The sequence below is a fragment of the Rhea americana genome, unplaced genomic scaffold, assembly GCF_003343005.1.
Source record: "Rhea americana isolate MKP2758 unplaced genomic scaffold, rheAme1 scaffold_219, whole genome shotgun sequence".
Lineage (NCBI taxonomy): Eukaryota > Metazoa > Chordata > Aves > Rheiformes > Rheidae > Rhea > Rhea americana.
This window is the reverse complement of record NW_028186326.1, coordinates 188,843-203,444: the sequence shown is the minus strand read 5'-3', so window position 1 is coordinate 203,444 and position 14,602 is coordinate 188,843. Positions and strand designations below refer to the sequence as shown.

General features: G+C 46.5%; 1 protein-coding gene across 1 annotated transcript in view; it reads right to left on the bottom strand.

Annotated features, from left to right (window-relative positions):
- LOC146595673 (syntaxin-binding protein 4-like) overlaps positions 1–8,907 on the bottom strand; it is a 38,051-nt gene extending 29,144 nt beyond the window's left edge. The window contains exons 1-3 of the mRNA XM_085305321.1: positions 8,814–8,907; positions 1,980–2,075; positions 1,129–1,198 (exon numbers count right to left, since the gene is read on the bottom strand). Of these exons, the coding sequence (XP_085161447.1) occupies positions 1,129–1,198; positions 1,980–2,075; positions 8,814–8,907 (260 nt within the window). The remainder of the gene's footprint in view (positions 1–1,128; positions 1,199–1,979; positions 2,076–8,813) is intronic.
- Positions 8,908–14,602: the final 5,695 nt, after the last annotated feature.

Sequence of the window (14,602 nt, the reverse complement as noted above, 5' to 3'; positions counted from 1 at the left end):
GATAATCAAGCAAGCCAAGAGCATGTTCATGCCAGCAAGCAAATATCTCCCAGCACACCTCCTCCCACCGCAAGGCTCCTTCTCAGAGGCATCCACTACTTCCTGGTTCAAAATACACGTATCCCAGTTGGAGTCAGAGGCAAAGTACTGGGGGTCCACTGGCCAGACRGACCATCCCTGCGTGACGCAGCCCCTGTAGCTGCAGAAATGCAACAGGGAACATCCTTCAGAAAGAACAAGTTCTAGGGATTTGGGAGCACGAGAAGCGCCTTGGGCTGCTTTCTAAAGATCCATTCAGCTGGGGCAGCTTAAGAGTGATGTGCAGAAGTGCAAGGCCACCAGTAGTTTAGCACAATATTTAAAGGAAAACTGGTGCCCCAAAAGCGAGGTGCTCTGATCAGTTAATTATATTCTTGGCACTGAGAGAAGGGGCTGGATTGCAGCTCTGGAGGGAATCCCCTGAGTGCAGCAGCATTGCTGGGCTTATGTATTGGCTAATCTCTAGTGTGGCTGTGAGCAGAGGGGCTTGCTGGGAAGCAGCGGCAGATGGAGTGGGGGTGCCATAAGCAAAAGGGGAGTAGCTATAGCACTCCTCTATAGCAGTTCAAGGCTGCAGTGTCGCTCCTGATGAGACATTAAACACTACTGCAAAGTCAAGTAGATTGTAGAAATACACCAGTGGATGCCCAGAATTGAAAAGCACAGAGATGACATAAAGCATGAAGTCCCCTCCCTACCCCACGCAGCACAGCGCTGGACTGGAACAGTAACTTATTTTTGTATGATATCTACATATTCTTACAGTGATGAGTGTGGAAAGCTAAAAGATATTGAGAAGACTATTTCTGCAAGGAAAGCTGAGGCTAGGTTCAGCCAGCATTCCAGAGCCATATATGAATTTCTCGTAATACAGTTTGGGTTCCTTGGTCTATCTTTATATAGAAACTTTTCATTTTGTAATAGTCCCATAACACAGCTGGCTCTTGGGAACAGAGGTGTATGCAGAAACCCTTTGGTTACATTAGGGCGTGGACAAAATGCACTGGCACTCTTCATGCAACYTGCAGCCTAAACCACAGAATTACACAAAACCAACAGGAATGCAAAATCTCTGTTTGGATATGGTACCTCTCACTTGTAACTCCAATTAAGGAATCTCCGTTGACCTCCAGGATCTGGTCTCCTGGTTGCAGGCGACCTAGGAAAGAAAACTAATGGATAAAAACTGCAAAAAATACAGCTAGAAGGGACTTGGAGAGGTTGAGAAGTCCCTCCCTTTACACAAAGACAGGATGAAATATGCATAAGTCACTTCTGAGAGATGCTTATCCAACCTGTTTTTCAAGATGCCCACAGATGAAGTTTCTACAGCCTCCCTAAACAATTTGTGTCGTTGTCACAGTGATTCCTATGCTACAGGAAGGTATGACAACAAATACAAAAAAAAAAGCTGTAAAGCTTTCACTTGATCTAATTTTTAAGATCAGGTAGAAAACCCATGAGTTTCACCYCCACCTGTTTATTTTTCCTTATTAGATGAACAAATTAAATTGTAACATTTGAAAAATCTCTGGGCTTAAGTCATGAAAGGTCAGCTCTGCAGACCCTTGCTTAATACTGACTTACTGAAGAAGTTCAGAATGAAATGAATGGTGCAGGCCAGATCAGAGCAGTTTGCAAATGGATCTCAGGTCATTTTCAGGCTATCTATAATTAACAACCCTTAGGAAAAGAGGTATCATAAAATGAAGAGAGTTCTTTCAGAAGCATGGATATTTGTTGGTTTAAACATAGTGAAGTAATCGTCTAAGTGCCCTAGAATCCAGATAGAAGACTGCTGTCAGAGTTTACAAAGACTCCTCACTGCTAGAAGATCTGGGAGGAAATGTCTCATATGACCAGTAACGCAAGATATAAAATAAGTATATTATCTTTTGGCTTTTCTTAAGTTGTGATATTCTCCACCGTGTTTAACTCACCATCTGCATAAGCAACACCTCCTGGTAGGATCCTCTTGACATAAACTCCATATTCTTCTCCTGTGAGCTCCTTGATACCACCAATTACCTTAATACCTACAGAGAAAGAAATTACCCTATTACACARAGGCGTGAACAAGGGCAGTTCCCATGGGACAGTGCTATTCTGGGCCATCTTGGAGGGAAGCAACCTCCCACAGAGTTCCAAGATACTACAGCAACAGCGGGTGAGGGCAGTCTCTGACATCTCCTCTTKTTATTCCATAGATTTTGCAAAGCACAGAAACACAACTGAGGAATGTACACTTGGGACAGCATCACCTCCTCATGTTTTCAAGTATACTGGATAAACTGTGCAAAAAAGATGGCTGCAGACATTTACTCAAGCACAACCATCAGAATCACTAATGTGACTTAACTCTTACTAGYTTCTTTCAGCCATAACCAGTTCTTGAATCTATGAGTTGTTTTTGAAAACATTTGTGGGACATCCTGTATATTATCTGCACTACACAAGCAGCAACAACACGCTCACATCTGAAAGGAGCTCTGGCAGCGAGTGAAGCAGTAGGAACAACAAGATGTGGCCACTGACTAACAAAGTCTAAAAGCAACTAAGAGCATCTGTTCAAAACAACAACTACAGAGAGTTTCCAAGAGATGGATAGGCAAGGAATGTGCACCTTCCATCAACCAGAACATTCATCATCTGCAGTGAAAKCAGTCACTGACAGAGAAGAATTCAACTCAGTCACTGGCAGCTGTGGCTGCTTCAGCTCGTGCTCACGTCTCTGATGAAACCAGTGAAATCTTGCCATAGGAAACATTACTGTGGACAAGAGTATTTCCTGAGAGCCAGGGTGCACTGATCTTTGGTGCTCTGCTACTCTGAAAAACCCCGTGTTGCCACAGGACAGCTGGGGCTCTGTAACACCGTCCTTTGGAAGTGCGGCCAGAGAGGCGCTGAAACCTCCGAAGCGGCGCGCAGCTGTACGACGCTGCGTTAGCCTTCCCAGTCAACGCAGCGAGCTCCTGCGCAGCAGACCGCCGGCAGCCCCCGCTCCTGCGCTGCACAGGTCACTCACAGGTACGATGCAGCTGCCGCTTCGAGGCATCGTTGCTAGGGGCTATGGCAGCCCCACGCGTTCACCGCTCCCAGCGCGCCGACTCCCGGGCTGGCGGGACTGCAGCGCGCTCCGTTTCTCACGGCAGCGCGAGTTACGTAAGCTGTCTGGCAGGAAAAGGCTGAAGAGACTTACTTGTCAGGGGCTCATTAAATCCTGCTTCCATGATCCGGGCTGTGGACAGCAGGATTAAAAAGCCTGGCTTTAATTAACAAATCTTCCCAGAGACCYGCTGATGAGACATTTTGCTGTTCTGAACATGAGGCGAGAACGAGGGCACCCTGAGGACAAGCGGCACCACAGAAAGCAGTAGATCCACTGAGAAAGGGTCACTTCCTTGCTTCAGGCTAGACAACTTTCTCCTCTGACCTCCTCCCTTGAACTTTTAAATCCCTAAACATCCTCAGAGGACACTGGGGAGTGACTTCAGTGCCATGCTAAGGAAGCAGAAATGGTATTTCTGAAGGCCCCACAGAGACTCAGCAACACCATTCCCACCAGAGTGAATTCTCTGATGGTCTACAAAAACCACAGGCCAGCCGTGTGTATACTCACGTATGGTATACTCAGATGTCTAACTTGTCTCTTCATCTGGGACACTTCTGACCTCTAGGGAAAGAGTTAGTCTCTCAAAGCACCATCCATTAAAACTGGATTAAAACCAGATTGCCATAATTTTTTTCATTTCATTCACGTACACACCAATCCCTTGCTGCTTTTCCCAAACACAAGAACACAACRCCATCCCAGTGATGGTATTGCATTCCTGGCTGGACGTGATGCATCAAAATATTGTACAACATCAACATTATTCTCCACTGCAGTCTTAAGAATTCCACTGAAATTTGAAACACTGTCCAGAAGTGGTATGTCTTCAGGCCATGGCAAATTAAATTCTTACACTCTGGTTTGGGACTAATGGAGCACATGGCTGTCACTGTGCCCTTTGGGCTGGAGTAGAGAAGATAAACCACTGCTAGTGGCATCTTCCCAATCCAGTACCATGTCAAGTAGGTGTTTGCAAGTGTCACCAGTAATGAATTCATTGCAGATTATCTGGCACAGCACAAAGATTATTTTAATGGCTTTTCACTTTTTAAGCTAAAAGGGACTACTGTAAAAGTTTCAAGAAATAACAGGAATTGCATTGTGAAGAACACCAAGAACTGGCTGGGTTATATGACTACGGAGACAGGACATGTGGTAACCAGGAGYACCATAACATCTGAACACCTGGAGCTTCGCTGAGCAGGACTGGCCTGGCATGTCTGGCAGGCTAGGTACCTCTGGACTGCAGAGGATGACAGCTGTTGCATCTCCATTAGTACCTGAAGGCAGACGAAACTTCCTAGGAGTGACAGAAGCTAGAACAAACTCAGTCTACTCATCACCAAGGATCCTCAGCTATAAATTCACTCAGCCAGTTTTTGGCAGTACCAGGCAGTGGACTCCTGACAGAGCTGGCGTGGCTGGTGCTGGACTTTATGCCACAAGCAGATGTGAGACATGCTCGCTTAAGACAGGCGTGAAGAGAGACCTGGATGAGAAACCCAGACACYGAGACTGGGGACGTGTTTGGGAAGCTCCTGGCAAGGGGATACTCCGACTCTATGGACAGGGATCTCACAGAGGCAAAGTCACAGCATTTCCTGAGGGGAGGGAGGGCACTAGAAGCTATATTTAAGCCAATGTGATGACTCAGAAGGAAGTTATACATCTTTCTATGCACCAGTACCTAAAGTAATTAGAAATGATAAAATGCATGAGGCATCATGTAAGATTTGCATCTCAAAATAACTGCAAATACAATATCACATGCCAACGCAATGAGGCCTGTTTGTGACAGAGCCGGTGGCTTCTGCAGGCTGCTCTGTCTAGGTATCAAAAGCAATAATGACTCATTTCCTTTTGTGTCCACAAATCAATTGTAATAATGGCTTAATATAGCTGAAGTATCTCCAAATCCTCCTTTATCCCCAACAATGTCAGTAGAAAATCCGATCTTGTTATTAAAATCAGTGATTACTCACAGCATTACTCCCAACACTCTCAAAGTTTGACAGGGGAAAACTGACTTTGAACTCTCTTGTTGGCAAACAAACCTGCCCTCTGCCTCCCTCCCCCTGCCACCCCCCGGCCCTCCCATCCGCATCGTTCTGGCAGCAGAGCTGGAAACCTGCAGCACCACAAACTGCCTGCCCCTCCGCTGGAGGGCACTCATCATGAGGACATGGAAGAGTAGGAAAGAGTCATCCAATTCAAGGCCTTGTCCGGACACGGGACATCCTCTTACTTGTGCCACCAAATCTGAATCAGATTCCAGCATTGCTCAAGCCACAAGATTTCTAATCTCAAACATTTACGGCAGTAAAAACACTAGTTTTACTGCACGGCTCTGCAGTCTACWTCTCTGCAGGGTTTTACTCTGGTTATCGTTTGGAGCTTTTAGAGTTCGTGGTAGCATTCATAGGAGATTTTGTATTTTATAAACACTTATTTCAACTAAGTTTATATTTGGGACATAGTTTAGGTAAATAACAGCTCTTTAATTATCACAGCAAAGTCCCACCATAATGCTTATTAAGTCATACTTAGGACCAGATAATCTAGCCTATTTTGGATCTCTCCCTTTAATCTTTCCTTTCTGGCAAGGGTCCTGGAGTTGATGCTGATGTCTCCAGGAGCTTCTCTTTTGCAGAATAAAGGTTTACAGRGGAAATCCAGGTGGTTTAGACTGACCTACACAGAATTTGCATGAAACTCCTAATGAGCCTTTAAATTTCTTCAAGACCCTTGARCTGCACAGGTGCACTTAATCCTGCTCTTGTAATGCCAGTGTCACAGTTCTCAGCTTCTCAGCCCTATAATCTCACTTGCTCCTGGATCCCCATGCAGCTCTRTACACCACGGGTCAAGGGGCATTCTGGCTAATCTGCTTGTTTAGCCCAGCTGTAATCATCTCTGGTGGCTCTGAGGATGCTGGGCATCCAAGCAACAGATACGTGGCATGGTCCAGAGCCTTCGGACTAAGAGAAAAATCCCAAAGCCTCCTCTTCTCAGCTCCGCCTTCCAATACAGTACTGTTGACGTATTTGCATTTTGGGACTATCTTTCCCATGCAAACTGTAGACCGCAGTGGTCACTCRGCTTTGTAAACACTTTTCTCAGGGGAATGCTAGAGGAGAGCTGCTGCTTGGTTTTGGACTGATCAGATCACGTGTTGAATGAAGAGTGGTTCTGACCTGCTGCGGGTTTGTGTCCCAGTGCTGGTTCCATCAGCACTGTGTGCTGCTGTGCCCTGCTCCTCTCAATACACACTGTGGAGAGGACTCCTGCTTTGTGTCTAAGCTAGCAAGGTTCAATTACATTTCCCTTAATCCCTCTGTTGATCTTACAGTCCCTGCCAGGTTCTTCTGTCTGGACAAAGGGACAGCTTGCAGGTGAATCACTCTCTGCCCTGTTCTAAGACGATGAAGGTCAAGATAATGGGATCTCGGTGTTTCTGGGAAATACTTCTTAATCAGCACTTCCCTTTGATGGCTATTCTTTAATTCAAAGTTCAGGTTTTAGGAGCTGCCAGGTAACCTCTTTGAACTTTTGCTGAGGTTCACATGTGGGTTTCCATTTAAAGCCACAGAGTAACAGACCTGGGGCCAAACGCTGACCTGCAATGCCAGCATGAAGTGGACTGATTCTACCTTAAAGAAACTGCTGGAATAACACCAGGATCTGAAAGTAAGAAGCTAGCAGCAAACACAAAGGCTTACAGGTTCAAAGTTTCACAGAGGCCTTTTTTTTTCCAGAACATATTGTGAGCACTGCAGGACCAGCTAAAATCTATGGCAGACACAGAGCTTCTGCAAGGACTTCTCTGTGCTATGTTCTGAGTAGAGAAGGACGATTTTTGGAGGACTACTGCTTATTTTGGATCTTTCATATCTCCTAAGAGTACTAAGAAAGCTGACAACAGCATTAGGAAAGCCATATCCTTACAGCCTACTACAGCACATTGCAATACCTTTCAAAGACTTTCCCTGCTTCTGGCCATAGAGTGGTGGAAAAAAAGAATATTGTGATCCAGCCAGGTGCCTCTCAGTGGGATGCATCACCTGTGCATTTCTAGGCTGCAGTCTCCAGCAACATCCTTATCAGACTTTTGTGTCTCCTCCTTTAACAAGCTAATCTAACCTATCAGCTAAAATCCCATTAACTCAACCAAATCTACCTCTAGAGATTAAAACACCATATTCACTGAGCAAAGAACTTACTCTGAATTCCCACATAATTCATGAACAAAATACAGAGGGAGAGATCCTACCAAAGCCATTCTTCAGCAGAAATCCTAGTTACCCTGTCCAAGTGCTAGAATCATAGCCAATAATTAACAAGTGTTCTTAGTTCTCAGGAAACCTAAACCTTAACTATTGTGTGAGCTTGTTTCTCTGATGAGTTTAAATACTCAGAATTAGTGGTTCCCAGCTAATCATCTAAGGACCCGTGACCTTCCCAAGTGGTCCTCAGCTGCTCTGCTAGACTGTCATCTACATCTGCAATTTTAATTTGTTGGTGGGAATGCAAGGTTGACCCTGACAAATCCTGAGCGCAGGAAGTGGTTCATGCACTACACGGCTCTGGAGCAGCCGTTGCGGAGGATCTCAGTTTTGACAAAGGCTATGAAAGAGCATCTCTCTTTATACTGCTGGATATACAGAGGCCAAGCGAGATAATACAACAGATCCTTTTGGCCCTAAATTTGTGGATCTATTACTATTTCTCCGATTCTGATGAATATGACCATCTTATTTTTTTCTCTTAATGTGTAGAGCACTTTGAAAGGAAGTCTGACTCATTCTGTGTTCATACTCTTACCTGTGGGCGAAACTTTCCAGATTTTGTTTGCTCTAATACACCCAAGTCCACAGGAGAGCCATAACGTGCTGTTTCCAGCCATCAGGAATTGCCTCCTGAAGGGGTGCTTCAGGCAGGAAGCCTTGCCTACGGAGCAAAGCAGGAGCAGTAGGTGCACTGCTCCTGTGATACTCCTCTAGGAAGTGTCTGGGATTCTCTTGAGAGGATTTTCTTTTTCAGAAAGATCAAAAAGACTGAAAAATCCTAAAAAGACATTTCCTCCCTAATTTATTAAATTTCYGTGAGAGGAAATAAACAGGAGTTTGTGATCAACTCTAAGCATTTTATGCCAGCTCAGACACCATCCGTACGGCACTTAGGTGTCACATAATGTTACTTATAGCCACGCTGCTTTTGACAGCTCAGGCTGGTATTCGCATTGCTCAGCCTGGCTGCACGTCTTGACTGCTGTCACTCTGMAACTGCGGCACTGGGAGGAATAGAGAGGCAGAGCCCAGCACAGCGTGGGTTTCCTTTACACCTCCCCCAGGACCTTCCAGCTCCCAGAAACCCTGCTCAAGGGAAGGGCCATTCTGCACTGAGTTCTTGTGCAGCTCTAAGTGTAGCTCTTGTAGTAAGCACAGAGAATTAATCAGGACTTTGACCTTATTTTAATCTCCTTGCTGTGAAAGTTGACATCAGAGGCTTGACTGGCAGGCAGGCACAAAAAGCAGTACTTCTGCGAGAAGTCAGACTTCAAATAGGAAGACAAAATCGTGATGCAGATGCTGGAAACCTGGGGCGATTGTTCCAGTTTTCCCAGTGCACTAGGATGTCCCTTGCATAAAGCAGCRCTACTCACCCAGCCCGTTTGCACAGTCATAGAAATCAAAACAATGTGCGACTCGATCCATTCCGTATGGTCCCATGAGTGTCCTGGGAGAGAGAAGAGACATCTTTCACAGGCTGAAATAAAGARATGCACACGGACAAAAGCCAAACACGCACACAAGCCCTCCCTGCCCTTCTCCAGGCTTTGAAGGACACAGCCCCACATAAGCCCATGGTGGCAAAAAGCAACACCCCCTGCCAGCTCCCGCCCCCAAATTTACACAAATCAGTGAGAAATATGTGCAGAGATGGACATCATCATCTCCACCCAGCAAATCTGATGGACCCGCCTGTGATCCGTTACCCCGGATTAATGGGGCTAGACAGCTGTCCAGCTCCATGTAAATGAGATCAGAGCTCGAACCAATATTCCAAGAATAAGCCAGTTTCACAAACACACACAATCTGTGATGAAGAAAACAGCTGAGAGTCCATTTCCAAGGTTTTGTAACACACGCAAAATGCATGGCAAGGAGAAACAGGTATTTTTCTGCATCTTGGTTTCTCTAGCAGAGGAGCTGGAAAAAATGGGATGCAAGTTTTGCTTCAAGTCTGSTCAGACTGAAATCAGAAGTTTTTCATTGCAGGCCAAGGCTGGCAACACAGGAGCTTAAACCTTAGTTTCCTCYGTGCCAAGTTAGTATCCCAATCACTACATGCTACAGTGTCTCCGAACACCTGCTGATGAGTGTTGGGAAAACAGGCATGGCTTTAGGGAGGTGTCGTGTGTTACCCAAACTGTGCATTACTAAAGACCCTCTGATCCACTCTGCCCCAGCTGGGCACTCTCAACTCCAATCTTGGGACTATCCACAGTTCCCATATAAGCAAGTGGGTCTCCAGATAATTCCCAAAACATCTTATCAGGTCAAGAAGTTGGCCCACAGTGCCTCAAGCCTCCTTATGCTATGTGAGAAGGAGTAAGGACTTAGACTTTCCAAAATAGACACAGTGTCACCTGGACAACCACCAACGCAGCCCGTGGACACGGACGCTGCTGTGGTGTATCCCAGCGAGGAGTAAGAAATAGCCTCCCTTCCCAAGGCACCTTCCCTGCCAGGTCCTTTGAAGGCATCTGGAGTGGAAGTAGCTTCACACAAGCAAACAGCTCCAGCACTGGACTTCAGCAACTCCTACCCTTTGGTTCTGAAAAGGCGATTAGAGGCTGCAGATTGCATTGAACAACTGGGGCACAACATACTCATCTAAATCTAACCGGTCACAAGAGAGGAATAAACCTCGGGGACTTTTCTTCAAATAAAGCACCCCTGAAATACTTTAAAATATCAAACTATTCTAAGACAACAGATTTGACAGGAAGCTCCCTCTCCTCCTTAAAAATAAAATTCCTTAATGTTCTTATAATGTTATGCACATTCAAGACCTTTGATAAAGAACTAGCCAAATCATCTGCTGTCAGAAAATGAYGGAGTTTCAGCAATCCCCGGGAAGCTAAACCAGCCTGTATTCTCTAAAGCTTGGATCCAGACCAATTAAACAAATTGAAGCAGTTTTCCAGGCTTTTCAGAATATTTTGGATAAATATCTGAGGAAACTCCATCATGAATAAACAGGAAACAATTCAAACCAATCTGAAATGTAGTATTAGTACTGTTTTTGGTAAAACCAATGACTACTTGATATGACCAAATTTTATTCCAAATATGACGCACAACCAGCGGAGCAGAAGCACAAACGAGCTTTCCTAATATTAGAGATAAAAAACCCCCCAACAACAGGACCTCGGGGTGAAGGTGCAGAGAGGGACCACTGTTTGCTCCTAGRAGGAGTAAACAGCTCTAGCCGTTCCCAAGGAGAATTCAAGAAAGCTTCATTTCTAAGTGACTATCCTCTAAACACCTATCACCTCACCTTGGAAATCCTGAAACAGGAAAGAAAGTCTTCACGGGAGACAAAGAAATCAAATAGAACAGCACAGAGTGCAGAGCATTCCTCCCATTTCTGCATCGCTCCTACTTAATAACCCGGTCCCCTTTTCTTCGTAGGGGGAGATACGAAACCGAAAGATCCCACGTGTGCCCCCAGCCAGGGAGATTTCACGGACGGGGCAAGGCACACTCGCTCTGCTGCTGAAAAGCGATACTTCCTCCGGGTTTTCAGCGCGTTTCATTTTCTCAGCTCTTCCTGCTGCATGCAAATAATCCCYGCCAACCCAAGCCCTTTTCCGAGGAAACCGCAGCAGACCTCCCTCCACCTTCCAGCGGGAAGGCGGCTCCAGCCCGCGCTGCAGCGGCTGACACGAGACCCGACACCGGACGGAGCCGTCCAAGGTTTCCCTCCCTGCTCCAGGCGGCTCCGGCGCTGCCAGGCGTTACCTGCTGATGATGATGGCTCCCTTGTACAGGACGGAGACGGCGGGCATCTTGCTCGCGGAGCTGCGTGGCGGCAGCCCAGCCCTGCCGGGCTCCAGCCACTCTGATTTGGCAGGAATCCGGTAAAGCGATGAAAAAAGGGGAGGGCAGGGGGTCACATGGTCCTCCCGTATGCATGTTAATTCCCCCCAACATTAACACAGATCAGCTAAAAACATCTCCAACTTTAGATTAAAGCTTACGCAAGCCAAACAAAGCCAACGCTGCCGACGGCGAGCGCGGTCCCGCGCGAGCGGGGGAGCGAGCCGTGCCCGAGGGGCTCTCGCCGGCGAGCCCCGCAGGGCTGCCGCGCACCTAACGGCAGCAGCAGCGGGGCAATTCTTTCGGCACATCCCGTCGTTCGTCTCCGGGAAGGGCCCCTCCGGGGCAGCCGCCGGCGTAGGACGTGCTCTCGCCATCCCTAAAGGCTTAAAATCTGCAGCAAAGCTTTGGAAGTAATAACAGACTGTAGCACTTAGGATTTTTTTTTTTTCTTCTAACATCTTCCCCAGCGCACGGCATATCCTACTTAATGCCAAGTGAGTTCAGCTGTTCTAATATCAGTTAGGAGGTCAGAAGCATGATTTGCCCTTAAACAGYCTCTTTCATCCACCTATCTCACAGCACATCCCCCTGTCAGAGAAGGGACACAACCCCTGTTTTATAAGGCATGGAAACTGAGGCCAAAAAAGAAAAAAATCGGATTATCCAAGGCTGTGCAGTGAGCAGAGACAGACAGACMACTGATCTTGGGTACTGTGCAAAGTGAAGAGAAATTCCCACTAAAACGTGCCTCCTTGGAGCCAGAGACCGCGGGGGAGATAGGAGGGCACAGGTCCTGCAGCCCCCTGCCCACGCCAGCTCTGGTGGGCAGCCAAGGCCCTGCAGCAAGCTGCTAACTCCAGTACCGTCCTTCTCCCACTGCTCGTGGCTTCTGCGTGCAGGCTCTGGGCCAGGCCCCATTAGCGGTACATCAGCCCAGATCAGCTGGTGATTTGATACAGACACAGTTGTTTATAACTGCAAGCTATTTGCCAAGTATTTGCTTGTATTCGATGCTGTTGGATATTAATTTTCKCACTAACGAACAATTAGTTTTATTAGCAAGAAATGTCCCAATGGCCACATGAACTTGCACTGTGTGAATTCTAGGTACTTTAAAAACAATGAAAAATGTGAAACATTTTCTTTTAATTGCTGCTTTAARTGATTTCCATTTGGGAGCATTCTGATGAAATATTAAAAAGCAGAACAGACTCGTTAGGTCGCCAAAGCTCTCCTAAAAACGAATTCATGTAGTTGCAAGGTCAAAATCTGGATACGTAACGCCCAACTAGCCTGCAAACGTAGACGTATCTAACAGTCCCTATTTGCTTGTTGCAGTAATTATTCTACATCTGCATAAAGGCTTTAGTTTAAGGGATGGGGAAATAAATGAGACTAAGCACGAGGCGCTTTACTTGATGCCATTTCCACTCTGCTGGGCGCCTGCGCCCTTCCCTTCGGGGTGTCCGAGCGCCTCACGGAAGCAGCCATCCTTACAGCAACCCCACAGCAGGGAAAGGCAGTTTTCCCTCCAGTCTTGCAGCTGGGACGCAGAGAAGCTAAAGGCAAACTCCGCTGCGGCAGCAAGGGCTTCCGCCTTCCCTGCGTTCGAGGGCCCACCTTCGCGCCGGTTCCACCGAGCACCGGCGTGCCCAGCTTCCTGCTGGCTCTCACCCTAACTGCTAGACCAAGGTTACCCAGAAAACCTTGTCGGCGGGAACTCGGCTCCCCTGCGGGTGCCGTAACCCCTCATCCTAGCCCATTCTGCTTTCCTGAAGAGCTGGCCCATGCCGGGGCACGGCGCTCTCCAAAGCGTCCTCCTCGAGCGGCAGCAACCGGAGCGGAGCCCCGCTCAGGCAGCCCTGCCTCAGCAGCTCATTTGAAAATGGAGCCAGACCTCTCGCTGTCCCGCTGGTTACACTAACAATCATACTGCAAATCCTCTAACGCACTAATAATCCTACCGGTCACAGTATGGGAATATTTCCATCCCACCACTGAAACTCAYTACATGACTTGTTTCATGCAGCCTAGGGAGGCTCTTTCAGACTCTGCTAATAAAATAATTCACAAAATCAACTCTTTGACTCATAGGCCAGAACCCCAGCTGGGATAAATCAGCTCTGCTGAAGTCAAGGGATGGCAGAGATGCTGGAGGCAAGTTCTGTAGGAATAGGTAACCTCTTTTTGACCAACACCGGCTTCAGAAGGCTTACGGGTCAGTTTGGTGGTGTCAGGCCACTCTGCCCCTGAATGTGCAAACAGGAGAAATCCCCTTGCTCGCAATTCAGTAAAGAGTCATCCACCCCAGTTGCTATGTCTTGGGGAAAATCTGCATGCTTAACATCGAGCAGGCACATGAGTGTTTGGGGCTCAAGTTTTGGGGATTATGGGTTTTACATTTTTAAATAAATGGGTGAATGGAAGGAGCACAAATTAAGCATGAACTAATACCACAGGGCTGAATAGCCTATAAACATGTACTTAACTTAGCATTTCCACCTTTTAATTCACTGCTATAAAATGAATTTTATCAAAATTTTTTTTCTATGTGGAAGTCCTTTTTCCCTGAAAAATATTTTTAATTTAAAATGTTGAATGGAAACAGTCAGCTTACTTAATAATATTATGTAAAAGCAGGTGGGAATGAAGCTACAAGCGGAATCAAGTCTTACAGTAGGGCCACAGGATAAAATAAAAAATGCTGATAGCAAAATACAGTACAAATCAGACATGTTTCCAACACATTTTTCTAAAAGAGGTGAAAGTGTGAGGAAAGAAATGGGAAGTGGTGGGGAGAAGCACAGAAAGACAGCAGGTTACGTACCGGTGACTGTCTGTCATAGTTGTGCTCTTCCCCCATCCTACTGCCAACCAGCAGAACTGCCTCTTCCTGCCAGGAAGCAAGAAGGTAAAACAGGCTGTTACTTCAAGTGAACAGTATGTTGCACACACCTGCCCTGTCCTCCTCTGTCAGGAGCACCTGAAAATTTCATCTGGAGTTATCCGCCTAGTCCACATTGCTCAGGTGACAGGTAGGAGCTATTGCATCTTCTCCAAAACATCAAATTTTGATCTCTGCCAAAGTGAAGCAAACAGAGAAGATGGTCCAATCTCAGGTGGAAAAATCATATGTTTCTAGGTTTCAGAAAGAAGAGCAGGGAAAAGGATGACTGCAACAAGTACAATGTACTTGTACAATGTAAAGTATTCTCTCATCATACACATCTCCCCTAGCCATTCCTACCTGGACTACAAGCAAACAGTACTGGCAACAACTGGCCTACAGCCGGTGTAGGTCTTGGATTTAGTATCATTGGAAGTCTTGACACTGCGTAATCAA